The 27,985-nt window shown below is 37.3% G+C and overlaps 1 protein-coding gene across 1 annotated transcript in view; it reads right to left on the bottom strand.

The window, feature by feature from the left end:
* Positions 1–27,985, bottom strand: part of LOC134531353 (agrin-like) — a 946,059-nt gene that overhangs the window by 176,405 nt on the left and 741,669 nt on the right. Inside the window, exons 8-9 of the mRNA XM_063367052.1 lie at positions 14,385–14,600; positions 7,222–7,437 (exon numbers count right to left, since the gene is read on the bottom strand). Of these exons, the coding sequence (XP_063223122.1) occupies positions 7,222–7,437; positions 14,385–14,600 (432 nt within the window). The remainder of the gene's footprint in view (positions 1–7,221; positions 7,438–14,384; positions 14,601–27,985) is intronic.

Genomic DNA, 27,985 nt, shown 5'->3' with positions numbered 1-27,985 from the left:
TATAAGACGAGTACACACACAAGATGGTGTCTTCCAGCAGACGAAAACAGATGGTGGTAATGTCCTCCAGCAGGTGATAGCTCCTGGTAGCATGTACTGAACACAACATATCGGATCCATGATGGTGGTCTAGTCAAATTTCAAAATCGAGATCAAATTTCAAGTTCAAGGTCAAAGAAAATTTTAAGGTCAAAGTCAAAGTTAAAGGTCAAGGTCAAATTTCAATGCTAACAGTTGAGGTCCAAGGTATGGTGAACAGAAAATTATACTAACAATTATGCATGGCGTCGGCACACTCTAGCAGGCGAAAACAAGATTGTGGCCTCTGGTGGACGAAGACAAGATGGCGGACATGATGTCATACCAGCTGACGATATATACCTTGTTACTGGTGGAGGGAGGTCAGTCTGTAGGTGGCTTACGTGGAGGAAGAGTCGGTTGATTTATATATTTTTTCTCTTACCGGTTTCGAACCAAGGACGGCAATCGATCTAATCAATCAGTATTCTAAGAAGTATTTTTTTTGATAAATTTTAACCTTTTTTCATTAAAATTGGCATATATACCTAAATAAAGATTTTAATGATGGCGTCCGTAATGATCATTGATACAGTGGTGACAATTCAAAATGATGGGTGTGGTGTAAGTCGTTTTTATTACTTTTTATTTAGAATTTTTTAAATATATTAATAAATAAGTGGTTTACGCTCGCCGGGAATCGAACCGAGGACCGATAACAATTAAGGAACTAAATATTTGAAGTATGCAATTTTTAAAATATTTTTTGGAATTTTTCGGAATTACTAGCCTTAAAATTACGGATTTTCAAGATGGCGTCCGCAACAGTAATTTCAACAGTTACATCTTAATACAAGATGGCGGTCGTATTGAAAAGTGTAACGATGACATCGAACTCAACCTAGATGACGGGCATAACGAAACATGCAACATTTATATAATTCAATATGGCAACCATTATATGTGCAACAGTGATTTTATGTAATATTTTATTAAATTTTTATTATTTAATTGGATTGAATAATTTTTTAATGATTTTAAAATTTTCCTGATTTTCTAAAATACGAATTACGGATTTTCAAGATGGCGGACATGACGTCATACTAGATGACGATATATATATTGACATAAGTGGTGGGAGGCCAGTCTGTCGGTGGCTTGTGTGGAGTAGTGATGGGTCGTTCGTGAACGATTCGTTCAAAAAGAACGAATCTTTGAGAGAACGAAATCTTGCGATTCGTTCGCGATGTAAAGAACCGGCTCTTTAAGAGCCGGTACCTTGAAAGATTCGGAAGAACGAAAACGCGGAGAGAACGAGAGAACGAGATGAGAGAACCGGCTACGCGCCCGGTTTGATTCGTTCGTGAAATGATTCATGACGTCAGGAGTCTGAAGAATTAGTAATCACAGCGTGCGCATGTTCACAAGAGCAAACGATAACTGATCAAATAAAATAGTGTAACATGAAAAGTATCTATACCTGAAAATGTCAACTGTTAAGTAGTGGTTTAAAATTGCTTTTTCACATTGACATACACAAATTTGGAAATAAAAAACTAAAAAAAAAAAAACTATGAATTAAAAATAACAGGGAAAGTAACTACAAATGTTCAAACTTACCATTTTTGGGTTAATTAATGTACTTCATTTGTTTCTCTTCATACTGAATCGCAGTAGCAGTATTAAATTTTTGTCTTTTTTTCTCTAAATGTGTTGGTCTACATGTAAACACTTTACTGTCACTAGAGTGTGAATAGCCTATATATTAATATTTGTAACTTAAAAAGTAATAAAATATAAATAATCTTGTTTCATATACGCAACTGTGGTTCACTGGCTACGGAAAGCAATGTTCAAATTCAAATACAAAAACACGTACCTAATACTCTAAAGCAGTGGTTCCCAACCAGTGGTCCGCGGACCATCAGTGGTCCGCGAGAGATAAAATATGGTCCGTGAAAGATTTCATACTTTGAATGAACGCGCGTCGGTGAACAAAAGCGAGCGCGGCGCCCAGGCGACCGGGGGAAGGGCCAGCAACTGACTAAACATTATGGCGCAAGCCGGTCAGTCAATCGTACGTTTTCTTTTGTTTTGCTCAGCAGTGTTGTGTTTTCGAACAGCATGTGAAACAGATTGGTACTGCGTTTGTGCGCATTTCTTCGTTTTGAATTTAACTTCCCGTTGTGAGAAATTCAACTTTTATTTTTTTTTAAATATATTTTTATTCTTTTGGAAATTATAAGTGTTAATTATTTTCTTAATAAGTAGGTATGTGTTCCTGCTTATAAAAATTTATTTTGCAAATATTTACAAAAATTATATATTTCTGGCAAACAAATTATTAAGTTGCTTTATCAAAAAATAATAAGCAGTTTCGTGGATATTATAAAGTGCCAGTTATTCTTTATTGTTGTTTATTGTGCGTTGAAAATCAATTTTGTAATAGTTGTAGTGATTATATTTTCCCACGACATTCTTAGTGCCAAGAATATTACTTTGATAACCATGCCCTATTCGCACGCCAATCCATTAAAAATAATATAACGTTTTCACGAGAACTTTAAAATAAAATTAATAAAAAATGCATTATTTGTTTTTATTAAATCTTAAAATATTACAAAAAATAATTTATTTATAAAATGTAAAAAATGTATACTTCCATGCTTAGAGGTAAAAAAAAGTTATTAAAGGTAAAAAAGTTATTAAAGGTAAAAAGTTATAAAAGGTAAAAAAGTTATTAATATTTAACTCCAGATATGTAATTCATTTACAAATGACTTGGCACTTTTAGTATAACCGTCATAGAATTAGACAATTTGAGGCTGGCACCAAGAGGGTTAAGGAAAATTTAAGGTACCTACCTACCAATTACGATTAGACAACATTATTTTTTAAATTGTGTAGTAAAGATTTAAGTTTGTAAAAAAATGATAGCGAGGTTAGAATTTTTTGGAAGCCAGTTTATATTTATTTATTTATTTAATGATTTATTTTATGAATTATGAAAAAATTTAGCTATATTATTTTTTATTCTTTTACTTGGCATAAAACATAATATAAGCATAACAGTGTACATTCTATTGCATTTTGGTTTTATTTTCATAAAATGCCACCTAAGAGAAAATATGATAATAGTTACATTAAATTTGGATTTACTTCGATAGAAAGTAATGGAGAAATATAACCAGAATGTGTTATATGCGCAACTGTTCTGGCGAACGAAGCCTTGAAGCCAGCGAAATTAAAACGTCACCTAGAAACGATTCATCCAAATTTTTCTGACCGACCACCAGAGTTCTTTCAAGGAAAATTGGAGAATTAAAAAAAAAAAAAATCAAACTCGGGCCTAGTGGTACAAGATATGCATCATCTGAAAAAAACATTAGTAGCATCGTTTAATATATCTAAATTAATAGCACAATCAAAAAAGACTCACACAATAGGTGAAACTCTTGTGAAACCTTGTTTGATCAAAGCCGTCGAAGAAGTTTTAGGGTTAGAAGCAAAAAAAAAAAAAAAAATACAAGCTATACCTTTGTCGAACAACACGGTGTAAGCTAGAATTGAACTCATGTCAAATGATATCGAGGAGAAACTTGTTTCAAAAATTAAAATGTCGCCATTCTTCGCTTTGCAGTGCGATGAATCTACTGACATTTCTAATTGTGCACAGTTACTTGTTTTTGTCCGCTTTTTAGACGACGACAACATAATCAAAGAAGAACTGTTGTTTTCTCAGGAACTGGGAATGACATCAAGAGGTATCGACGTCATGAATAGGAACTGGATATTTCCAGAAATATGGCATTATGTGGGAAAAGCTAGTCGGTTTCTGTACGGATGGTGCTCCTGCGATGTTAGGATCACATTCCGGTCTAGTAACGTTAATCAAACAGAGGAATCCGTCAACATTAACATCACATTGTAACCTTCATCGCCAGGTGTTAGCTTCCAAGACTCTTCCTAAATGCCTTAATGATACAATGAAATTGGTCATAAAAGTAGTAAATGCCATTAAAAGCAGTGCCTTAAATTCACGCCTTTTTAAAAAACTGTGCACTGAAATGGACTCAAACCATGAGAACCTCCTCTCTCACACAGAAGTTCGTTGATTGTCGAAAGGCAATATGCTGAAAAGATTATACGAGCTGAGAGGAAAGATTGAGTTGTTTCTAGGTGAGAAAAAAATGGAAGACTTACTAGTACAGTTTTCTGATTTGACATCCCAGATGTATTTGGCATATCTTGTGGATATTTTTACACACTTAAATAAGTTTAACTTGCAAATGCAAGGTTCAGGAAACAGAAAATTAGAAGGCGTTGCAAATATTTTTAATTTTGAAGATAAACTTCGTGCTTTTATTTGCAAACTTAAGTTATGGATTAGTCAAGTTGGCGAGGGCAATTAAAGTGCGTTTGCAACATTGAAGGCACTCCTTGACGACAAAAAGTATGTCATGTTTAGGGAAAGCATACAAAAAATCGCAAATGTCATTTGCAAATGTTGGTTGATGAATTCAACCGTTACTTCCCAAAATATAACAATACAGAAGCTAATGTGGACCAAAAACTGATACGCAACCCTTTTGGCACTAACGCTAGAGAAGTTGCAGAAGAAATCCAAGAATAACTTATTGAATTACAAAATGACAGGAACTGTAAGAACGCGTTTGAATTTGATTCTTTGGAGACGTTTTGGTGTAAGAAAGCAATTTTATATACTAAAATTAGAGAAATCGCTTTGCGCTATCTTATGCTTTTTTCAACAACTTATTTATGCGAACAAGGATTTTCTGCATTACTGATCATTAAAAACAAATCCAGGAATCGACTGAAAGTAAGTGATGATGTGTGTGTAGCTTTGAGCAAAAATATTACCCCAGGAAAAGATTATTTTTTAACCTTGTGGTCCCTGCTAATGATAATGAAATTAAAGTGGTCCCTAATCAAAAAAAGGTTGGGAACCACTGCTCTAAGGGATGAACGAGTTACGACACCTGATAAAAGAGCCAGATCCCATACACAGAAAAGAACGAATTGACCGAGATGAACGAATCGTTCTGAACGAATCTTTTCACGGAACTGATCCAAAAGAACCGATTCGGTCAAAAGAACCGTTCTGCCCATCACTAGTGTGGAGGAAGGACCTGTCGTTTTTTATTTTTTGCTGTTACTAGTTTCGAACCGAGAACTGCGATCTCCATGTCATAGATGTACGTTTTTTTTAAAAATATATATTAAAATTTATGTAATTGAATTTTTTTTAAATTTTAAACTTTTTTCATTAAAATTGTATAATAAAAAAAGATTTTCAAGATGGTGGGCGTAACGGAAAAAGCAACCGTGACTTCATAATTCAAAATTGCGGAAAACAAAATTCCTGAATGTTCGAGATAACAAAATGACGTCATCCAAGTTGGCGGATCCTAAGTGATCGCCGGGGTCAAGGTCAAAGGTCAAGGTCACCGCCATCAAAGATGGTCGCCGTGACGACACAATCCAAGATGGTGGTTGGCACCACAGGCACCACAGCCTGAAGCCTGCATCGATCGGTATTCCTATAGGGCCTACTACTGAGCTTATTGTTATTTCCTGTTTTTTGTATCGACTTAAGTTCTGACCAAGGACAGTTACGTTAATATTAATCTGTACGTTAATGGATGTATTTTTAATTATTTTTGAAAATTTTTCCGATTTTTGGTTAATGATTACAGATTTTTAGTATGACTGCCAAAAGTCCAACAAGATTGCGGACCAACAATAATCAACTATCTGGTGATTGATTTCACTGCCCTCTAGCGGGTAAAAAATAAACCGAAATGGCGGGTGCACACTCTAGCAGATGTAAGCTACATAGTGGATACAAGATGGCTAACATCTTGTTAGCCAAGCTATTAATATATGCTTTGGTTTTAGCGGGGGCCAGTTTGGTTAAGGACATCAATAAGGAAGGACAGGTCGCCAGGATTCGAACCGAGAAATCCAAGGTCTATGCTGTGCGTTTATATTACCTACAATTGTTATTAAATAAATTTAATATCTTCAATTTTGTGTGATTTTTTGGATGGTAATTATGGTTTTAAAAATGGTGGACGTGATATCATAATTCAAAATGGCGTTATACCTAATGGCAAGCAGTTCTAGAAAACAAAATAGCGGAATCTAAGATGGTGGCCGAGGTTAATGTCATCAAAGATGGTGGCTGTGGTCAAGTACAAGGTTAATGTCAAAGGTCACTGTCAAGGTTATCCAAGATGGTCGCCGTGACGTTACAATCCAAGATTGAAGCCGACACTGTGCTCGGGAATACTACATATTGCTGCTGCTAATGTTTTGCTTTCTGCCCAGGCACGTTGAATAACAATGTGCCTATAGCGTAGGTCACGAGAAATGTTTCTGAAAATCCAGCATTGGTACAACAAAATATTTCTACTCTTAGTGCGTATCTACTATAATATTCACTTTACAACAATGTATTAATGGTCTGGTAAAAAGATTATTGCCTAATGATTGCCTAATTCACACCTATGATTAGTTTTAGGGTCGATGTGTTTTGGTGGTTGCTTTTTGTGTAAATAGTCGATTATCTATTCCATTGTTTAGAAAATTTATGCTTGTTCAAATTTCCATAAAATTTGAAACTATACGCCAATTTTCGTAAGGGCCAAAAAAATACTTAGTATATTGTATTAAAAAAACTTATTTAATATATGCAGAAACAACCATAGCAAATTATTGTACAAGTTTACAATATAAATATATGTATATATACATATATGTATTGTAGTATGATAAACTATTTTATGGCAACTAGCTTATAAAATTCTTTTGTAAACGTACAAAAACAGATTCTTTGTAGCTATCGGTTGTCGTAAATTGTATATAATAGTATTTTACGCACGAAACCTTAGATTTACAAACTTGGTGGTCTTTACATTCGACTGCCAGAAACATTTGTCGTGTCCTGCATAATTGGTACAATGTTGAGGTTATAAAATCTCATAGAACTATCCATGTCCTATTTTAGATTTTTACATAAAAATTGATCTATTTTAAGATCATTATACTTACCTACCACTGTTGATAAATGCTTTGCGTCTGTTGGAACATTTAATGCGAGCAAACAAATACAATTATTGAAGCCCTTCAGTTATTTTTTGGGCCCACGCCAGCCCATATAAATGTTAGGAAAGCACTGACCGCAGGGCCCGCTGTAGGCGACCCTGGCCTCGCGCTTCTCCAGGCACGCCTGCCGCCGCATCTCGCAGGCCGAGTCGTAGGTGCGGCCGTCGTCGCCGCACGCGGGCCGCATCACGGGCTCGCAGTCGGGCGGGCACGCGCACTCCGCGATGCCGTACTTGCTGATGGCGCATTCCTGGCCCGGCGCGCAGCGCAGCGAGCTGCACGGGTTCACGCCTGCAACACGCGCGCCGCCATCTTGCCGCACCCGCCCTCCAGGTACTTCTGGGTGGTGACCAAGCAGGAGCCATTTTATCTATGGCCGGGCAACAATAGATATAGCCACGCGTACAGCGACGTTCATTTCGCGGATTGAACTTTAAATGCAAGATGTCCGAACAGCCAAGATTAAATAATTCTTAGGTTTAGACAAACATCTGTCACAAAAGTAATAGTGCGCGGAGTCCCTCCGCGCGGAAGAAGTTAAACTTCGTAATGTGGAAATGAAAATAGGAAGGGGTAGAAATTGATTTTTAGTGAAATCATATTGTATCAAATCAAACTAAAAAAAAAAAGTAAATGAAATAATGAATATTATAAATTAAAATAGAACAATAAAATAGAACAAGTACGTATTTCAGCTAATTTTACGACGCTCACACTGTTTACTTCGCTGCATAGCAAGAATACCACGCGCATGTGCTTGGAATATTGGACGCTACTCGTTGCTAACGCTCGCGCTGGCCTGTAACAGGTATACTACGCGCATGCGTTCGAGTGCCATGCATTCACTCTCGCTCTGTCTCTTTCTATTCCCCCTCCCCAGGAGCGTTGAACGTTTAACGCAACAGTGCTTTCATACCCCCTCCATGGTATCGTTAAACGTTTAACGCAACCTTGTTGAAAGTCACATTAGAAGTTTCACTTCAAAAAGGAGTAGAGTATGAGTCCTAAGACAACAGTTGTCTTAGAAAGCTTTTGTGGTCGCCTGTGCTGTAGTCATTGTGGTGTTCAGAATATATGTTTTGCAATATCGGTGGGTTTGCGTGTACGTATCTGCGTTGTTGTTGTGTGCCGTTACGTGTTGCAACGCGACGTACGAGGAAAGTAACGTTGCATCCCTGATTTGACGCACACCGCTGTGCTCCGAAACGTGAGGGCATCTAAGCGATCGACTGCGGAGAATCTGCGAGGTGGGGGAATACCCTCGTTCATTTGTCTGAGAGGCGGGTCCGGAAGTATCGCCCGCTGCTCATGCTTCTTGCACAACTTCGGCGAGCAGAATGTTCTGGTTAATGATGACCGTTGCCCCTGGGAGGGTATACACACCCTAGTTTTTGAAGGGATGAGAGACGGGTTCAGACGCGCCAAGAGACGACACCGCCACTACGAGACGGAACCAGCGAAGCTCTGCCTCATCCACGACGCCCCGCCGACAGACGGATGACGATGCCACGAGGATAAGCCCTTTCTGCAGGAACCACTGGCATGCCACCAAGTCCGAGGGTCTTGGGTTCGAGTCAAGCGTCGATGAGTGAATGCTCGGTCGGTGAGTCCATTTGATCAAATGAATAAATACTGAGTGAGAGTAAAGCGATGGCGAGGCGAGGCACGAGGACACACGTGACGGGTTCGAATCCCCGGACGCACGAGCAACACTCGCTCAGCGAGCGCGAGTAGTCCGGCGAGTAGCACCAAGGCCCAGCGACATACGGCGGGATGTTACAGTCCGTCCACAGAGAGCGGCACTCGCTCGGCTAGAAGCCAGCCGAGTGGGAGACGTCGGCGACTACGAAGTGACGAGTCGTTGCGTCATCACGAGGGGCTGGTTGATGTCTCGGTGCGACAGGTTGGTGTCGCCGAGCTTCGACGAAGGACGGGGAGTCACGGCTCGTGGATCGCTTCCCGCAGCCGCGGCGCGCTGGGACAGCGTGTACCGACATGTCCCGGGGCGAGGCGGCTGGAGCTGGCATATCCCGGCGGTGTTTACCCTAGCACGCCAGCTGAGGAACAGAGACGGTGCTCAGCAAGTCAAATACAGTTATCTTGAGAAGGTTTTTGTACTGTGACTAAATGGCAGTTTTAAATAGTCAATTTTATAGATTATAATTGAGAGTTATTGAATATTTGTCACTAAAATTTTAACTGTACATGTTAACAGATATACAGATATAACTTATAGTAACGTTATAAATTATTTTTGCGTGGGCGCGATAGTACACTAAGGAATAAAATATTGTTCATATCATAATTGTTTGTGTTCACAGCTGGTTGACAAAGAAGGTTAAATGGATGAAATTATGATGTCCAGAATGCAAGTTTATTCAGCTATTATTAATGAAATCTCATAATTTGTATTCAGTAGCTCGTGGAATCCTCACTAATATTATATATAAATGCGAAAGTAACTCTGTCTGTCTGTCTGTCTGTCTGTTTGTCTGTTTGTTTGTTACCTTTTCCCGGCTGAACGGCTGAACGGATCCATAGACACATAAATAGTGAGTGTGTGTCATTTCTCTATGTCCACGAGGTCTCGCCACGTCAATTATCTCCTTGGGGCGAACCCGTCCGCTTAGTTAAATAAACAGCTTTTATCGTTGAATGATTTCATGATTTATTTAATGAAAATCTGCTCTCATAAGAAAGTTAGTTTTATAGACATTCAATAGGTCTCTCTCTCTCTCTCTCTCTCTCTCTCTCTCTCTCTCTGAAGATCAATCTATGAATCGTTACAAATTTATTTCCTTTATTATTTTAGTTTGATTTGATACAATATTATTTCACTAAAAATCAATTTCTACCCCTTCCTATTTTCATTTCCACATTACGAAGTTTCACTTCTTCCGCGCGGAGGGACTCCACGCAATATTTTTGCATGCAATTAAAAACTATTTTTTAATGATGCCAAAGAAGGTTAACTTCTCATGCGCGTACCTAAGTACACGCACCTATTTTTTTATTTAATTTCTTCTATATATAATTTTTCTCCCTACCTAGGGCACTCATAATTCTTTTAAATTTCACGTGTAAGTTTTCAATGTCATTCGAGTTGTACAATTTTTTTGTCAAATTGGTCATTATTTATACTTTGTTTCATTTTGGAAACATACGTATTTTAAGTATTATGACAAATAAAAAAATTAGTTTCACTGACATTCTTAGGTTTTTATTGTGTTGATAGTTTCAAGTTTAATATTATGTAGGTACATAAATTCTTAAACTTATAAATTTCTTCGAAATTTATTCATAGGTTGGTAGGGCCTACTAATATTTTCTATTTGTCAATATTGTTATTTTTTTTACAGTACCTACTTATTTGCAAGGAGTTTGGTTTAGTGTTTATAATTTATCTGCTAAGCGTCAAGAGTCTTAGGGCTGCTGAGACCGAAGACCAGAAATATTTATCAATTATGAAATATATTGTTGAAAATTCTGAATTTTACTATTTCAGGAAAGTTTATTTTTTTATTAATTAGAATAGTTACGTGTAATTGCCATCTTCCTTTATTTCATATTAAACATTATGTTTGGTTGAGTGTGAGATAATTTTATTTATGTATGTTTTAATTTCATTTAATTTCTTATATATATATATTCTTACCTACTTACTTCTATTAAATTTCAGGCGGATGTTAACATTGTAATTCCAGTTGTATAAATTTTTTTGTCAAATTAGTTGTTATTTATACTTTTCGTTTCATTTTGGACTATGTTTTTTTTTTATACTTAATTCAAAGATTTGTGGTGTGTACAGGGAGTGATATCTCTATTAATTTCTATAATCCTTTGGATAAGCGGAATATGGCCACCACAGTTTTACATATAAACAAATCCTACAAATGTTTTAAACATTATGATAAATAAAAAATAGTTTCACAAACATCCTTAGTTTTTTTTGTGTATAGTTGGAAGTTTAATATTATGTATGTACGTAAATTCTTAAACATACAGTTATTTATTAATTTATTTAGATAATTATTCATAGGTAGGTAATAAGCTTTCTATTTGTCAATATTGTTATTATGGTAGATATGAGTATACAGTAAATGCCTACATTCTTAAATTCCTTTATATCTCTTTCGATTTGGAGTGTTTCCGAGCCATTCGGGGTCCTCTACATCACCCCCTCCCCCCCAGGTGCTTAAAGCCCCAAAATTTCGAAAGTTTAAAATTTTTTAAAAATCTATCTCTTTCGATTTTAAGTGTTTTCGAGCCATTCAGGGTCCTCAAACCCCCCGCCCCCCTCTGGGAACAAAGCCCCAAAATTTCGACAATTTCAGGAATTTCAATTTTCTATTCTTTCGAGATGGAGTGTTCCAAACCATTCGAGGTCCTGAACATCCACTTTCCGCAAAAGTGAAAGCCCTAAAATTTCGAAATATAAGAATATATATAATTTTATGTTGGCATGGATGACGTCGATAAACTCTTACACCGTTTTACCGATCGCCATGAAAGTTGGCACATCGAAGTGTTTTCATCATGGAGAAGGTTTTTATGCTAACCATTTTTTTTGTAACTCGCCGCTAGATGGCGCTGTAGCGCATCAACTTCTTAACCTTTCAACCGATCGCCATGGGTAAACAGAAAACCATAGGTCACAGATACACAAACAGTAATTATGTGTAATTTCTTAATGTCCACCACACTGGACATATTGCTATCCATTGTGCTGTAACTCGCGGACAATATATCACCCGGTGTTCAGCCCGGGCAAAGCCGGGTACTGCAGCTAGTATGTTAATAAATGTCTTGTTCGAACTACTGTGTTGTTGCATATGAACATCATGGCATATCATATACCGTTCTGTAGAGAATAGTTGTGTTATCCATTTTATCTGTTTAGTTTCATCGTTGAATTATTCTGTTTGTCGTAGTGTTGTCCTAGTTCGTTTTTTGTTTTTATTTACTATTCTTGTTGCTTCTGTGTCATCTTTGTTAGCCCACTGATGAATTCCTTGAAATGAATTTTTTGTGTTTTCTATGTTTTTAATTTACGACATCGCCTGATTTTGACTTTTTTCTGTGTTTTTACATTAAATTTATCTTTATTGTTTGTTAATAAGGTTTATTATTATATACAGTGTAAACAACAATGGCGTATGTCCAAAACTACATATTGAATCTATCTTCCGCATTGCAAGAACCATTCAAAGAAATATAAATATGTTATTGATGGCCCACCTGCCGAATACAATGACGGCCATGATGAAGACATTCAGTCTGATTTTGCGGATATAAATTAAGAAGACCCAAGCACTATCTTTCAGTATGTTAGCAGAAACATTTTCAAACATCTATCCTGAACATGAATCAAAAAGTGATACTTCTAACAGTATATTGTTTTGTATTCTTTGAGAATATGCCTTTTTCATCAAAAAAATCCGTTTTGTTAATGTGTATTGGTTCTGTTAACAAAATTGTTTTCTGTAAGCATTATCATATTATTCATAGTTTTTCTGTCTTCACGTATCCCGAACATCTGTGTTTGAATATTGAGAATACTGTTATAATTTTTTATATGCCTGTTTTATTCAGGAAATATGATTGCGCAATCATAAATATTTTGTTACATGCATATTTTTCTTTCCTTGTGAATTGACCTGTACTTAATGTGTCTCCTCCCTCATTTATAGACAAACAATATGTTTCTAGTTGCAAAACAGGTCAAGGCCGAATTCAGGTTTCAGAGTAGGATAGGTATGTCCAAATTTATAATTTAATCCTATAGAAAAGACAACATCTATGATTAATATAAATTACTTCACCAGGTTAGATATATTTTTTACTTATTTTTGATACCATAAGTATTTGTTTACATCGATCAGATTCACTAATAAAAGTTATTTTTGTATACGAAAAAACAATTGTTATTTTTCACATAGCTCTTTTCGCAAATGGACGGCAGTCTTCGAAATATTTTTTTCACATCTGTTACATTTTCCCTATAATGTCTCAAACTTTGGAGAACATCTCGTTCCTCTTGCATGCATCAATCAGAGCGCACTGTTGGATTACAGAACGTGCGTGGTTTGCCTGGGAAAGACTACGCATAGAAAAATAATTTATTCCACACATAAGTGTACGAAGAAGACCTACTGTGTGTTGCTAAGTACGTATCTTGGCATGTAATGGTTTGCAATAAATTTTCATCTATATACCAATTCCCTTCAAGCCACGCTCTCCTAGAACATATAGACTAAAGTCATTTTTATACGTTCCAAAACATAAAGTTACAAAACGCTTTCATCATTTATTTCCCAGGACCGCCTCGTGCAAAACACATTCTAAAACTCCCCGTCCATTTGAAGAGCACACACTCGTTTATTGGACTTGGGCAGCTGAATACCGGTCTCACATACTTATGTCACCCATTATCCATCCTCTCCTGATACTAAACAGGTGTAGTTTCTTGTTCTCAAGACACCTGCTGAATTACCAATCATAGTATATAAATTAATTCAATAGACTTCTATGGTTTTCTTCAATTAAAGTTCACTTCGTGGTTCTGAAACTATCACTTTAAAAAAACTATCCATCTTATGATAAATTCGTAAATAGATACGCAACAAATATGTTATTTGAAACCTTTTAGGAAGACAAACTACATGAAAATAACCCCCCCGGGGAGATAGACTTTAGCTTAACGTAACTTCTGGCAAATACACGTTCCTTTTTTCACAATCTTACATTCTTCAGTTACCTAGTCCGTACAGCAAACCAGTCAACAACACTGTTGCAAAGTTCAATAAACAAAATACTATTTGAAGCGGCAAATTGATGACATGATTTGAGATGTTCATTGTTAGAGATCTGTTAAACTTGAGAGTAGTTTGCTATTGATGCTTCACTGTGAGGAACCTATTATTATTTGGTCGTGATTCGCCTTCTCTACTTCTGACTTATGGCCGTAGGGCTCGTTGGGTTTGTTTGGAAGGGTTATGCTATGGAGCAAGTATATTCGAACGCTCTTTGGACTGCAATGAAGCATGACCACGCGAGCACAGAGCTGCCCTGGCAGCGGGCAGTAGGCGGGACCAGGGAAGAGCAAGTGAAGCAGGCACCTGAGCTGCCCTGGCAGCGGGCAGTAGGCGGGACCAGGGAAGAGCCAGTGAAGCAGGCACCTGAGCTGCCCTGGCAGCGGGCAGTAGGCGGGACCAGGGAAGAGCAAGTGAAGCAGGCACCTGAGCTGCACTTGCCGCGGTAGATGATCCTGAGGGCGCGCCGGGACCTGCAGGACTCCTGGCGCAGCACGCACTCGTTGGAGTAGGTCTTGCCGTCGGAGCCGCAGACGGGCGTGAACTCGAGCGAGCAGGTGTCGCCGCAGCGGCACACGGGGTTGCGGTCTCCGTCCAGCTGGCACACCTCGGGCTCCGAGCACGTCACCGCCTGGCACGGGTCTGCAAGCAGCCGAGCACACCGGGCTCTGTCGCGCTGCCTTCTTCATGTCCTTCGTGCAATGGCGGATTTTCATTCTGTGCGACTTCTTGGACATTCGCCATCGCAGTTTGGCACTGTTTGTCACGGAAAAAAAAATGCAAGAATGCAAACTAAGAAATGAAGAAGAGAACATAAACTCACAGAGAACAAGCCCAAATCAGATATTTCAAACAGATAAACCCAACGATGTACGTAAACGGGTATTATGGACAACACAACGATGACAGCAAAGATAAACACATTCAAACTTAAATATTAGACAGCACAATAATGACAGCATAGATAAACACATTTAAAATTAAATATTAGACAGCACAATAATTCTGTAAAATAAATTTAGTTTCCTTCAATTAATCGTTACGGAAATGCACCCGTGAAATGTTAAATGCGACCAACGAGGAAACAGGGGATACGCTGTAATGACATAAAAAACTTACTCCTGCAGCGCCGTGGTCAAATGCCGGAATCCACAAAAAAATTATATATATATATATATATATATATATATATATATATCTGAATGCTATCGGCTCGAATAGTCTCGGATAACTGAACGTGCCGAACTAATTAATGCTGGATTACAGAACTTTCACCATACATGCATAGTGCATAGTGCATAGTTATTTTGCGTAACCAGTACTTGTACACACATATTAACGTGCATTTAGTCAATAGGCTGCCGCCTAATTTTACCTCCGGGTCGGATTGCAACATCGACAGGGGACATACCAAACGTATTGGTGTGCCAAATAAAACTTTGTGATAGTGAAACTACTCTGGAATACATTTGGTTAACTGAAATAGTCATAGTGAAAAATAATTACAAGTTTTAAACTGGCATTAAATATTTATAATGCATAGTATACTTATGACTGTACATTATAAGCGGCAGCGCGGTGGCAGAGCACGTGGTTGAAAAGTTATAGGAGTAATTCTTGACATGGTTATAAACCTATTAACTGCTAAAGCTTTCACTGTTTTAATAACAGATTATGGACTACAAAAACTATTTCTAAGCAAATATGTAAAATACATTTTGTTTTTTTTATAGCTAAAACATTATTAATGTTTTATTTGTGTATTTTAAAGTTTATGTTTGGTAATATTCTAAGGAATTTGCCACTGAGTTAATTCATTGGATTTGTTATTTAATTCTACGAAGGCCTATATTCTATATTTTTACTTAAAATATATTTAAATTATATGTTCACAAGAAATTTAAAAAAAATCAATTATTTAACTAAATCATTCACGTTTATTAGGAAATAAATGTCAATTAATTATTAATAAATAATTTAACACTTCATAGATAGGTCACATCTGTTAGCCAAAATGAAATTGAGAACTATTTTTCCTTCACTTTAGATTTGTTTTGCCAAATTTTTTATATTTTTGCAAGTGAAGTGTAGAAAATATCATATAAAAATCATTCACCAAGTTACATAATTTTCAAAATAAAAATCTGGAGTTTTTATATTTTTTCAGTATTTGGTTAAATGGAGAGCAACGTGTTTATCGTACCCCAATATGCTCTCTTTGTTCAGCACTGCGTTGGTTGGTATTCTATTGGCATCTAGGTATCGTGTGTATGGAGAAAAAAATTATTTCTTCTGCTAAACAAACTTTTATGATCACTTTTATACCCATGCGTATAGCAGAATGTATAGCAGAAATATGGCATCAAAATTTTAAAGTACCTTTCTATATACCACATAAGGATCAGTAACGTAACGCAAGTATTGTTTAACTTCCAACGTTCTTGTGTTTTGGCTATTTTATCGATGGCAATGCTGGAAGTGAAGTGCTCCGAAAACTTTTAAAGACTCACACATTATGTGCATCGAATGCTACTATGTTATTTTTATTATAAACATGGTGTTTTCCTTTTGATAAACTTTGGCACAGTTATAGAAAAATTACACGCTTAGCATAATTGTTTTTAAAGAATTCTAGGTTAAATTTCGTGTCCGAGTTCGTATTATAAGTTTGTTTGCAACATTAGAACACACGAATCTGCTCGTTGGTTAGTTGTTTAAACATCTCTGACGCGCTCACATTTCTTATTTTGGTTTCTTGGCCTCCAATGCGGGTCTAGCGTTCCAAAATCCAAGAATAATGTGATTAAAATTCATAATGACATTTATTCAGGGCTGTCTTTAATTAAAACCGCGAGTTTTATAGGTTAATACTCGTTGGCCAATATAACTGTAGAGATAAGTGGTATGCAAGGTACAGCTGGTACAATGTTTACGTGAGGTTATGAGTAGGGGCATGCATATTTCGCGAAAAGATTTCGAGACTAGATGAAAGTTAAAACACTGTAGCACCGTCTGTGTTTCGTGATTGGGTGAGTTTCTCCCAGGTACATATCGATTGTTACAACACCAATCACAGTAATTCAGTGCGGAAGCAAACGCGTCCTGAGTGGCTCGGTCAAATAAGGCAACGACTTCTCTCGCAGACGGCCGCCAATCACAAGGAAGAAACCACAGGTGCGGGTAAACCTTGTTGCAGTCTAATAAGAGTTCAGAGCTTTTCACGAAAAATGCCTGCCCCTAGTTATGAGTCTTGCATCACTTTGTATGCACGAGTTTCAATGCAGTAGGTGTTAAAAATATTTTCTGCGTCAAACAATGCCCAATAATTTTAACAAAAGTGCTGTCTGTTGGCTGGTGGAGTATGACTTGTAGGCATACGCACATATAAATGTTTACCCCATTTGATCGTGACAGTTATCTAGGGATAGTCGAGCGAATGATGGCTTCGTGCGCCGAATGAGTCTATGAGGTGACCCTGAGCGGAGGTCGTCGCAGGCACCACAGCTCGGAGGAGGCGCATGAGCCAGACAGTGAGTACAGCAGCGAGCGAGTGCACAGGTGGCAGGGGAAGATCCGATCTGAGGATAATGATCACAGAAAGAACAAAAGAAGAGATACTTAATGTGTTTTCAAGGTAGAAGTTACAACCATGCATGCATTACCAGCTACAGAATTATTTGCACTTAGAACATTATATATAATACAGAACTATTTGTATGGTAAAAACTACTAATAGGATAACATTACAATATTTCTACAGTCATTATGGGAAATGGGTGTGCTGTGATTTGGTTCTTACAACCATTCACTTCTCTCAGTATGCATTGGAATGTAAAGGGGTGGGAGAGAGATAGAGAGATAGAGAGAGAGATGGTAATGTAGCATCGACAGAATGACTAGCCCGGGGGGAGGGGGGACGAGAAAACCCCCAGGAAACCCAACCTGCCCATCACGACAATATCCACCACATTTACCGCTTGCGAAATTCCGTGTTCGACTCAACCGGGAACTGAACACGAATAACCTGGCCCGTTGCCTGAGAGCGAGAGGGAGCGAGACAGAGAGAAAACAATAAGGGAGAAATATTCAGATTGATCTCCAATTGAAAAAAAAAATTGTTCGGAAGTAAATTATTTTGTGGTTATCTCCCAGTCGAAATTTAAAATTTGGTTGCAGAAATAATTTGAAGTGCCTAATAAATGTTGTTATCGCTGACAAATAAAGTTAGTGGTTACCCCAGTGTTTCTTCATAGTGCGATTAAATGGTCTCAGGGTGGTAACCTCCAGGGCAGCCTTGAACAGGCGAGCAGCCGCGACAGTTAAGACGAGGCAACGACCGTGCGAGATAGGCACTTACCCTGAAGCTACTTTGCACCGGAAGATTACCTTAAAAGAGTTTCGGAAGAAGCGCCCTTGCACCAGTTTACAAGCCTCCTTTGTGTGATTCAGGGTTTTATGTAGTAAGAGAAGCCAATGTTTTAAGATTTACCAGCTAATAATAAAACTTTTTAACACAATAAGGAGGAGCCTTGGACAATAGTTAGAGGCCCTCATATCAACATTTAAATATAACAATATTCATTTCAGTTGCGATGTAAATGCGTTCTTTATACTATGATTTAACTAAACTCAATATTTTAATAATTCCAGACATTTATCAGTTTAGTGGAAAATTTTATTCTTATGAAATACCCTTGAATAGTTCCATGAGTTTGAAGTCAGCTGCAAATGCATGTATTTATGTCATTAAAATTTTTTTTTTTTTGCAAAGCTATCTCATCTGCATGACATCACCAAAAACAAAAATCACACAAACCTCAGTTTTCCTAACCACTTGAATATGCGAATCAGTAATCTAATTACACTTATATATCAATATTTAAGGCAAAATGACTATTTTAAATTAACAAATTGAATAATTTTTTCTCTAGCATGTTAATGTGTACATACACAAACCAATTTTTAGGCTTTAAGAAATATGTTTTTATATCCTTTGAAAAAAGACTTTAATACATATGAGTATGTAGGTAGCCGCTTTCTTTTTAACTTGATAAAAAAATACAAAACTTACATAAATAGCAGTTTTTGGACGTTTTATTTGTTTCCGTAAATGGTTTGGTTTCAAAGGTCATGTGGCAGGACAGTATAGTTATAGAATTTGTGTTTAAAATTGAGAAATCGCGTGCGCTTGTATTAATAACGAGAGTGACATGAGTGTGCAACTAACAATCGTAAATTAGTCTTTTTAACCAGTACGATTTGACGATATGTGCATATATGCAAATGCTGTCATATATAATAATATTTATGTTTGGTAAGATTGTAAGGAATTTACCATTGAGTTGATCTATGTCCATTTTAACAAAAACTTATATATCATAAATGATTGAATAAAAAGAAAACACCAAACTGCATTTTGTTACTAGCATTATTGACGTTTTTATGACCGGAAGGCAATTTGAAGACTAGGAAAATCTCACATTCGTTTAACATCATCGACCATATAACTAAACACGGCAAACACTGCTAACAGATTTCGTGTGAATAGCTACGAATGTAGCGCTGGCAGCTAATTTACGCCGCATATGAGATTCGTGCAAACTTTTGAATTTTTACCACACTTTTATTAGCTTGACCTATATGTAAAATGGACTATGTAATAAAATATTTCCATTAAATTTTTACCCCTTTTTCGACATTCGAATGTGTTGAAATTTTGCATACATATAAAGAACCTCTGACAACACAATATTTTGATAAATTAAGACCTTAGTGTTAAGGGGGAGTTGGGAAGGGGGGGGGGGGTCACAGGGTAAAAAAAAAAACAAATTTCGAGCTATGGTAATACCCATGCTTTTTGTGTACCCATGAGGTCGGGGACTGGTGGGAATTTTCCACGGGGTCGACTGTACCATGTATTTTAATTTGGAGTGTTTCCGATTCAAAAGGTCGGGTCATGGTGGAAAATATGCCGAAAATTTTAAAAAGATATTATTTAAGATTAAGAGTGTTTCTGAGATCGAGTTATGGTAGAAAATTTGCCCGGGTTCCGAATTTCTCACTCTCGGAGGGGGGAGGGTTTAATGACTAAATTTCGAAAATTTTAAAAAGTATTCTTTTTTGGTTTAGAGTGTTTCCGATCCAATAGATCGGGTTATGGTGGAAAATGGCTGGTGGAGGTGTTAAAGCCCTAAAATCTTTAACGCTCCCGTAACCCGCCTTGGAGGCGATTTTTAACAAAAAAAAAAACTGCTTTTTATCGTCGAATGAACTAAACATTGAAAAATAAAATTAAAAATTAAGTTTTTTGTTCAAAAGTCGTACAATGCACCACAACTCTGTATAACTAAAAGCGTGGGATGCTTGATATAATTTGTCTTAAATATTCTATCACAATATTTAGGATGTTGTCATTACGAAAATAAATATATGAAATTAATAACAATATGAAATTAAAAAAAATAGTCATGGAGTGCTTGACATCATTTGTCTTAAATTTTTTATAAGTACTAACCAAATAATTTGTAATAGATTTTCTACCACTAATTTTAGGATATAGTTAATATGACAATTTTAGGATGTAGTATGCGAAAATTTTAGGATATAGTAATTACGAATATGACTACATAAATTTAATGACAATAATGAACTTAAAATTAGTAATGGGGTGCTGGATGTCATTTGTATTAAATTTTCTATTATTAATTTTATGATAAAGTCATTACAAAAATGAAAGAAGAGAGCACCCCACACTTTTATTTGTACCGAGTTTTAGTGCATTATTTGACTAGTGGACAAAAAACTTAATTTTAAATTTTACTTTCAAATTTTTAGTTTAGTCAACGGTAAAAGCGAGTATTTTTAATTTTTAAATTATAAGTTTATTATCTTTGAAGAAATATGCTGCATAGAATTATGTACGTATGAATCAAATTTAGTTATTAGAAGAGCTCGTAAAGACAAAAGCTTTTGAATGCTCTTGCACTGTTAGAAATTACAGTTAATTTATGGAATTTCAATGAGTAATTCAACTTAAAAACGAAAAGTTCTTAGTGGTTTCAGAAAAGTGGATGTTCATAAAAACATCAGATTACGATTTCGATACGTTCTTTAAATTATTCATACAATGAGGAATTTTGTTTTAATACAATTTATTTGACATATGCCATTGGAGTTTTGCAATATTTGTCATGGGAAAAATCCTATTGCAAAACTGCAATGGCATATGTCCTAGAAATTGTATTAAACCCGACTTTCGAGTTGTAAACATGAATAGAAAGTGGTTTCACTGGTTTGTTTGAAGGTTTTGTTAACACGGCAATATAATACTTGTGATATAATATTTAAAGTAAGCAAAGTCAATACTACCATTAAACTTGTGAACATATCCGCAAATAGTCGAATATCCATGGATTATTCATCGCCAGTCTGTTCGAAAACTCAATGTGACATTTTTAACAGTGTGCCTGTAGGTAAATCTAGCGCCGCAAAGCTGGAGCAACATGCATAAAACGTGAGTTGTAGGGGAAGGGAGGATAATGTTCCGCGGATCTCACAAAGCACTCCTGAGGGGGACATTTCGGATACCGCAGTTCCCCGCGACTAGAATTTTACGTTACAGCAGTTTTCTTTAAATATTCTTTCCTCGCGGGCCTCGGAGGAAACGTCGGAATTTATCGTACTCCCGTCCCTTCACGAGTCTCCCGGGAAGGCGGGCGAGAACAGAAATTTCTCTTCGTCGGCAGGAAATTGGATGTTCGTGTTTGACCCTGCCGGCAGGGCGGGTCCCCTGCTGAGCGCAGCCTGGCGACAGTACCGCGAACCAGTCTCTGTTCCCGCAGTTACAAGCCCGCCTCAACTAGATATTCTGTTAGCGAAGTCGCAGCGGACTGCCTTCTGGTCCTAGAAAACTTTATTTCGCTGACTGAAAAGTTATTCCTTATTATTTATACATTAAAATAACGTTTTGTGGCTTCTGGAAAAAAGTTCACATGATGCTAGAGACTTTCGTAATGATTTAAATAAAGTAAGTAATTAGATTTCGTTAATTTTTGTTTGTAGGCAAGTCAAACGTATGCTTGTAGTGTGTTTTTATGGTTTTCGATGTCCAAACTTTACAAAGCTTTTTCGACTAGGCAAGTATGCGGATTCTTTTGATTGGTGAAGAAGTTACATGAGCTCTTCATTAATGGACTTCAGCGTACTCGACATATCCTGGAGGAAGAAGGTTGGTGACAGAATAAACCACCGCCGAGGCAGTCTAGTTATTTATCAACTAGAGATATGGATGAGCTCATTGCGAGAGTTCTGAGGAGCAAGGTGTAACTAAAACTGTTGGAAATCAGTTATGCGTACACATAAACACACTCGCACACTCCATTTTTTTTTTACCTTTAGTGAGTTAAGTTTGTTAATAATGAACATGATTCTAAGTAAAGCCTATGCTCAAAGGATAAAAAATATTGTTTGGTATTTGATAACGTTTTGAAAGATTTATTTTTTTCGCCATCGACTGGAATGTATTGAAATTTCGATGAACAACAGAGTGTGTCTGTGTCGGACAGTTCTCCCGCTCTGCGCGGCGCTGAGACTGGCGGTTAGCTCACATCAGGCCAGAATATGGCGGGCAACAGGCTCAGAACCGACATGGCATTGGCTTTGCAAATATAGCTGCGGTACCCAGCTTGTTTGTCGCAAAGCATTCTGACGAACTCAGCTCAGTAAATATATACATCATTAAGAAAATAACTAACATACACAGTATAATCAACATACAATTAAAGGGAAAAAAAAGAAAATATTAAATTAGTTATCTATTTTCAATAAAATTAAGAAAACATTATGTACTTAAACTTTAAACATAGTCAATGGGATAATCATAACGCTAAAAATTATAAAACATAAAAAATATAGTTAGTTATAGCTATGATGGTTTGCTCAACATAACCCAATGAATGTTGTGGGTTTGTTTCGTGTTTAGTTACTAATATGGTCATATCTTACGTAAATATTAAAAAAAAAAAGTAAATAGTGTATTTTTATTTACAATAATTAAGCTTTATAACAGTAAAAAATGTTTGAAATAGATCCAGTAGCTTTCTAGTTACCTTCTTAGACACAACATTTTTTTTTACTCTTTCGTTATTTTATTGGTATGAATATAGTTTGATGGTGCCAACATCGGGCAATAAATATTGACGTTATTTTCTCTAAGAATTTTTTTAATTAACCCCTAAATTACTGTCAATAACAAAAACAAACTTCAAAATTCATATCTGAGTGAAAAAATCACTTCGTCAGATTATAAAACAGGCATACAATATTTATAATTTTGCACGCACATCAGGACAGTGGGGGCAGAAATGAATTTTTTTCTGCAACATTTCACTCCAACACTCACTGTATAAAATTAACACAGGAAAATTTTTTAAATTCATATACCTAGTGCACTTAAAGTAATATTTATGCCGAACAGAGATATATTTTAAGATTTTGGTATTTATTAACTCTTTTCAATTGTAGTGATTTATAAAGTTCATCTTTGTAATAGCATTTGCATTTGTAAACGTTGATATTTTATTCTGTAATAAGTTGTATTTGTCTTATTACCAAAACAATAGGAATCTTCAGTATGAAAGTATTAATGTGAAGAATGTTCAGGATACTCAGCGAAGTCCCGAAGGTCCTGGCTCCTCCGGCGCCCGTGTTGCCAGCGCGGGGCTGCCGGGTGTTGCTCTCTGGAGTGTTGCTCGCGTGCCGGCATCTCGGCACGGCCTGCCGGGTCGTGCGGCTCCGCGTGCTATTGATCCGTGGCAGCCCGGAGACGAGCTATGGTAATAGATCACTCGGCCTCTCCCGCCCGCGCCCTGCTGCCGTGGGGAGGAAGAGAGAGCATCACTCTGAGAGCACGCAGCGAGAAGAAGAACCCGGGGTTAGAGAAGACTGAGGGCGCGTCACTCGCCACGAAGGGCAGGCTGCCGCCATGACGGCCCTTCTCCCTCTCGGGTCTCTGGCGGTGGCGAACACCCGCGGGTAAGGGTCACGGCTTCGATGCCAACTCCCTCAGCAAATAAACATATTAGTTTTAATCATTTTTGAAGTGATGATGACATCACCATTGAACTTTTGGTTAAGGTCGCTGTCTTGGACTGTGACATCAAGATTGCCAAATTGTTTGGTGATGTACAGTTGCCTTTTAGTTATGGTCGTCATCTTGAAAATCCGTAAATATAATACGATTTTAATGGGAAACAGTTTTAAAATTTATAAAAAAATAATTAATACAATTTTAATATGAAAAACTTCCGCCATTAAAATTTATGACATCTTGAAAAACCATAAATTGTATGCTAGAAAACTGGGAAATTTTTAAAATTAATAAAAAATATTTAAACACTAATTACTGATTTGAACCTTGGATTGAATCATTATTTACATTAATAGGTGTTTTTGATGAATTGTGGAATGCTTTTCCCGAATTTACAGGCGAGTGAATACGAATTTCCAAGATGGCGGTAATTATGACATCATCGGCTTACTTGAGGCTGGTAAATGAGGAACTTAAACCGCTTTTAGTATTTTGTAAATGATTTATTAAATAAGATTTTTTTAACCTGAAATTATATTTTTTTGTACCACAAGTCAAGGTCTGAACCAAATAATGTAATCAATTCCATCTTTATTTTAACAAGTGATTTTTTTATGATTTTTGGAATATCCAACTAATTTCTAGCTAAAAAATTGCTACAGTGATATCTTATTTTCAAAATGTCGGTTATTGCATAATAATACAAGATGGTGGTAGAGGTTTTGGTCTAAGTAAAGGTCCAAGTTCAAGGTTAAGGTCAAATGTCAATGTCAGGGCCAAGGTCATGGTCAAGGTCAAATGTAAAGGTCAAGGTTGAAAATCAATAATATCGTATTTAAATAATTTTTTATAATTTTTATAATTTTTTCCGTTTTTCTAACATAAAAATTAAGTATTTTCAAGATGGGAACGAATTTCAAAATATCTGATGTTTTTAAATTAAAATTTAATAAATTAATTTTTCATAAATTAAATAATTTTTCCCATTAAAATCGGACAATATTTACGGATTTTCAAGATGGCAACCGAAACGAGAAGTGCTACTTTTAAGTCATCATACAAGATAGCCACCACGACGTTACAATCAAAGATGGCAACCGAAACGAAAAGTACAATGGTGACATCATCAAAGATGGCCGCCGTGACATAAAAATCCAAGATGGCGGTCAGCAATCAACAATCTGTACTCAGGACCCAGTAGTTGGATGCCGTTTTAATATATCATATCATTTGCAGTACAATAAAATTATTATTGGCGTAGCTCAAATATTCATGCATCAATTTTTTTTTTGCATGCGCCCCACGATTTTATTTTTAAAACTTGCAAGTAATCATAGGTATTAAAAATTTACAATCGCTATTTTTCAGGACAAACTGTATGGGGTTAGGAATTTGTATGGGGTTATAAACTTGTATGGGGATAGGAAAAATTATTTAATTCTTTTTAGTTCGTTTTAAAACGCGGTATGATAAGATAACCTTTTATGACTTGGGTTTTTTTTTTTGCTTTTTAGTCTTGTATGTGTGAAATTTTGCAAGAGATTAGAAACACATTTCTTTCATATTATTAACTGTTATTAATACATATTATATATTGTCTGATTGTTTGTATGTCATCCAGTTCAGAGCTTTGTTCAGAGCTCATAGGGAAGACACTTAATAATCGATTGTAATATTTCTACCGAACATACAACCATACAAACAAGAAAGCGAATATTTGAAAAAAAAAAAAAAAAATTTGGCCACTGAAAATAATTGTACCAGTATTCAATACAAAATATTATATATATATACTAACAATTTCTATCTTATTAGTAGACACCGTAATTCACAGTATTTTCTGCCACCGGGATGAGCTGCACACACTTGTACACAAATAAGTCGGTGTCTTCCTTCCAATGGCTGCTGCCTCATTTTACCTTCCGGCAATTGGGTCATTTTAGTTTTGTAGGATAGTTATTGGTTTCCTGTCCTTCGGGGCCGCATCATAACTACCTACTTATGGTGCTACGGCATGCAGTTTTATGCATTTCAGCCTCTCCCGTGTATAATTATTAAAATGATGCTGCTGCTAGCAGTTGTATTCATTTAGACGTATGGGGACGTCGCCACGAGGTGGTTGGTAGTGAGAATGTTGGCAAAGCAGTTTTATTTCTGTTGGAGCCGAAGTTGAGGCGAGCAGGGCAGTGCAGGAGCTGCTGCTGCCTCCCCTCCCCAGGGACCGCCCAGGCCCCAGAGGGGCAGAGCCTCTGCTCAGCACGCCGCCACTCGACACCGCGGTAATGCCCTTCCCTCGTAGCCCGGTCCCGCGAGACCTGTCCCACGAGAGCCCCACCGGCTCAAGTGTGTGTGTCACCCGACACGCAGGGCTGTCTGGGGGACCCGGCATTTCACACATCTCATACCACACCCGCACTTCAGACACCGCGCACCACAGTGCCGGCGAGCGGTCGTGGGATTACACCGACACGGGAGAGCAATCACAGCTGAAACTGTTTTCACAGGGACTTGAGCACACGCGCGAACCTCATTCATTTTATTTACTACCCTTCTCCCAACAATCTGCAACACACTCAGAGCTCAGTGAACTGAAATAAACTATATAATCTCACAAACTCCTCATCATGTTACCGCAAATTTTACTTATAGATGCTATACATAATGAATAGAGGCATATATTTTTTTCGCGAAAATATCTGATCGCTCATAAGGTACGCCTGCACTAGCGAATGTTCCCTTGTAATCGTAGGCCGCCTACAAGACTATGATTGGTGTGCTGACATTAGACATATGCAGATGAAAGAAACCGACAACCAGAAAAAAAACAGAATCTGCTACAAAGTTTTAACACACGGCACGTCTGACATACTATTCGAGAAAATAACATGGCCCTAATTATGAATAGCGGTAATCGTCGCCTGGTTCGATGCTCGGACCCGGCAGTCGGACCACGAGGCCTGCAACTGCCGACGACCGTCTGCGGCATGTCTGGACAATCAACACGTCCGAGCAGCCACCGGCGAAGCTGCGAGACTGCGATGCTTCTGGTGCTCCCTCACTCCCGAACATCACTTGGCCACTGGACAGCCCTGCCAGAGGACCTCGGCCCTGTCTCGGTCGGAACTGAGGTGGACCTAGCGCGAGGAGTGGAATGTTTGTGATGTTTAAATGTGGAAATCCTGAGGAAACTCGTCCGCCACGTCTCCCTTCCCCAACTAAACCACAGGGGCACACTTTATATCTTCCGAGAACTTCAACGCCACTCATTATGCCTGCCGTCACAAGGAGAGATACCACAGTTTATCTCAGAATCTGGCTCATCACGATATAGCTGTGGCTATTCGAGAGAAATAGCTTAGCCTAAAACTTCATCAAAAGCAGAGGCAAGAGGATAACGCGGAATTTTTCGGCAGCAAAGTACACTTAAACCACATCTATACCTGACATAATTTGATGATTGGCCCACAATATTTAGACACGCCCTGAAACAAGCTGAGCCAATTATAAACAGGAAGAAATGTTGTAACCGAACCATGTGCCGCACAATCCAATGGATGACAAGTATTTGATCTTGGTATCGGCTAATAAGCATGGTAATGTGGCTTCAGTAGCCTACATATATAACAGTCGAGTATATCCTGGAAAGAAAATAATCCGGGAAATAATTGTGACTAGTAAAAAGGATCCAACTCAATCGCCCAGTTTCAATGGAACCACCAAGTGACTTACAAACTGCACAGGCAGCTTCAAAACAGCTGAGTATTTGAACGATTTCATGCCTAACAAATTTTGCTAAGACAAGTGAAACCAGTGAGATGATTTTTAAAGCTAAGATCTATTCAGACAATTGTACTTCCATAACTTTCAGAACTGGGTAGAATGTTCCATAGCATTGTTGAGATCAGAGCTCGTAATAAGTAATTGGATGGAATCAAGTAAA

This window comes from Bacillus rossius, chromosome 3 (genome assembly GCF_032445375.1).
Source record: "Bacillus rossius redtenbacheri isolate Brsri chromosome 3, Brsri_v3, whole genome shotgun sequence".
Lineage (NCBI taxonomy): Eukaryota > Metazoa > Arthropoda > Insecta > Phasmatodea > Bacillidae > Bacillus > Bacillus rossius.
Note: the sequence above shows the minus strand (reverse complement) of the source record. Positions and strands in the feature narration are given on the sequence as shown.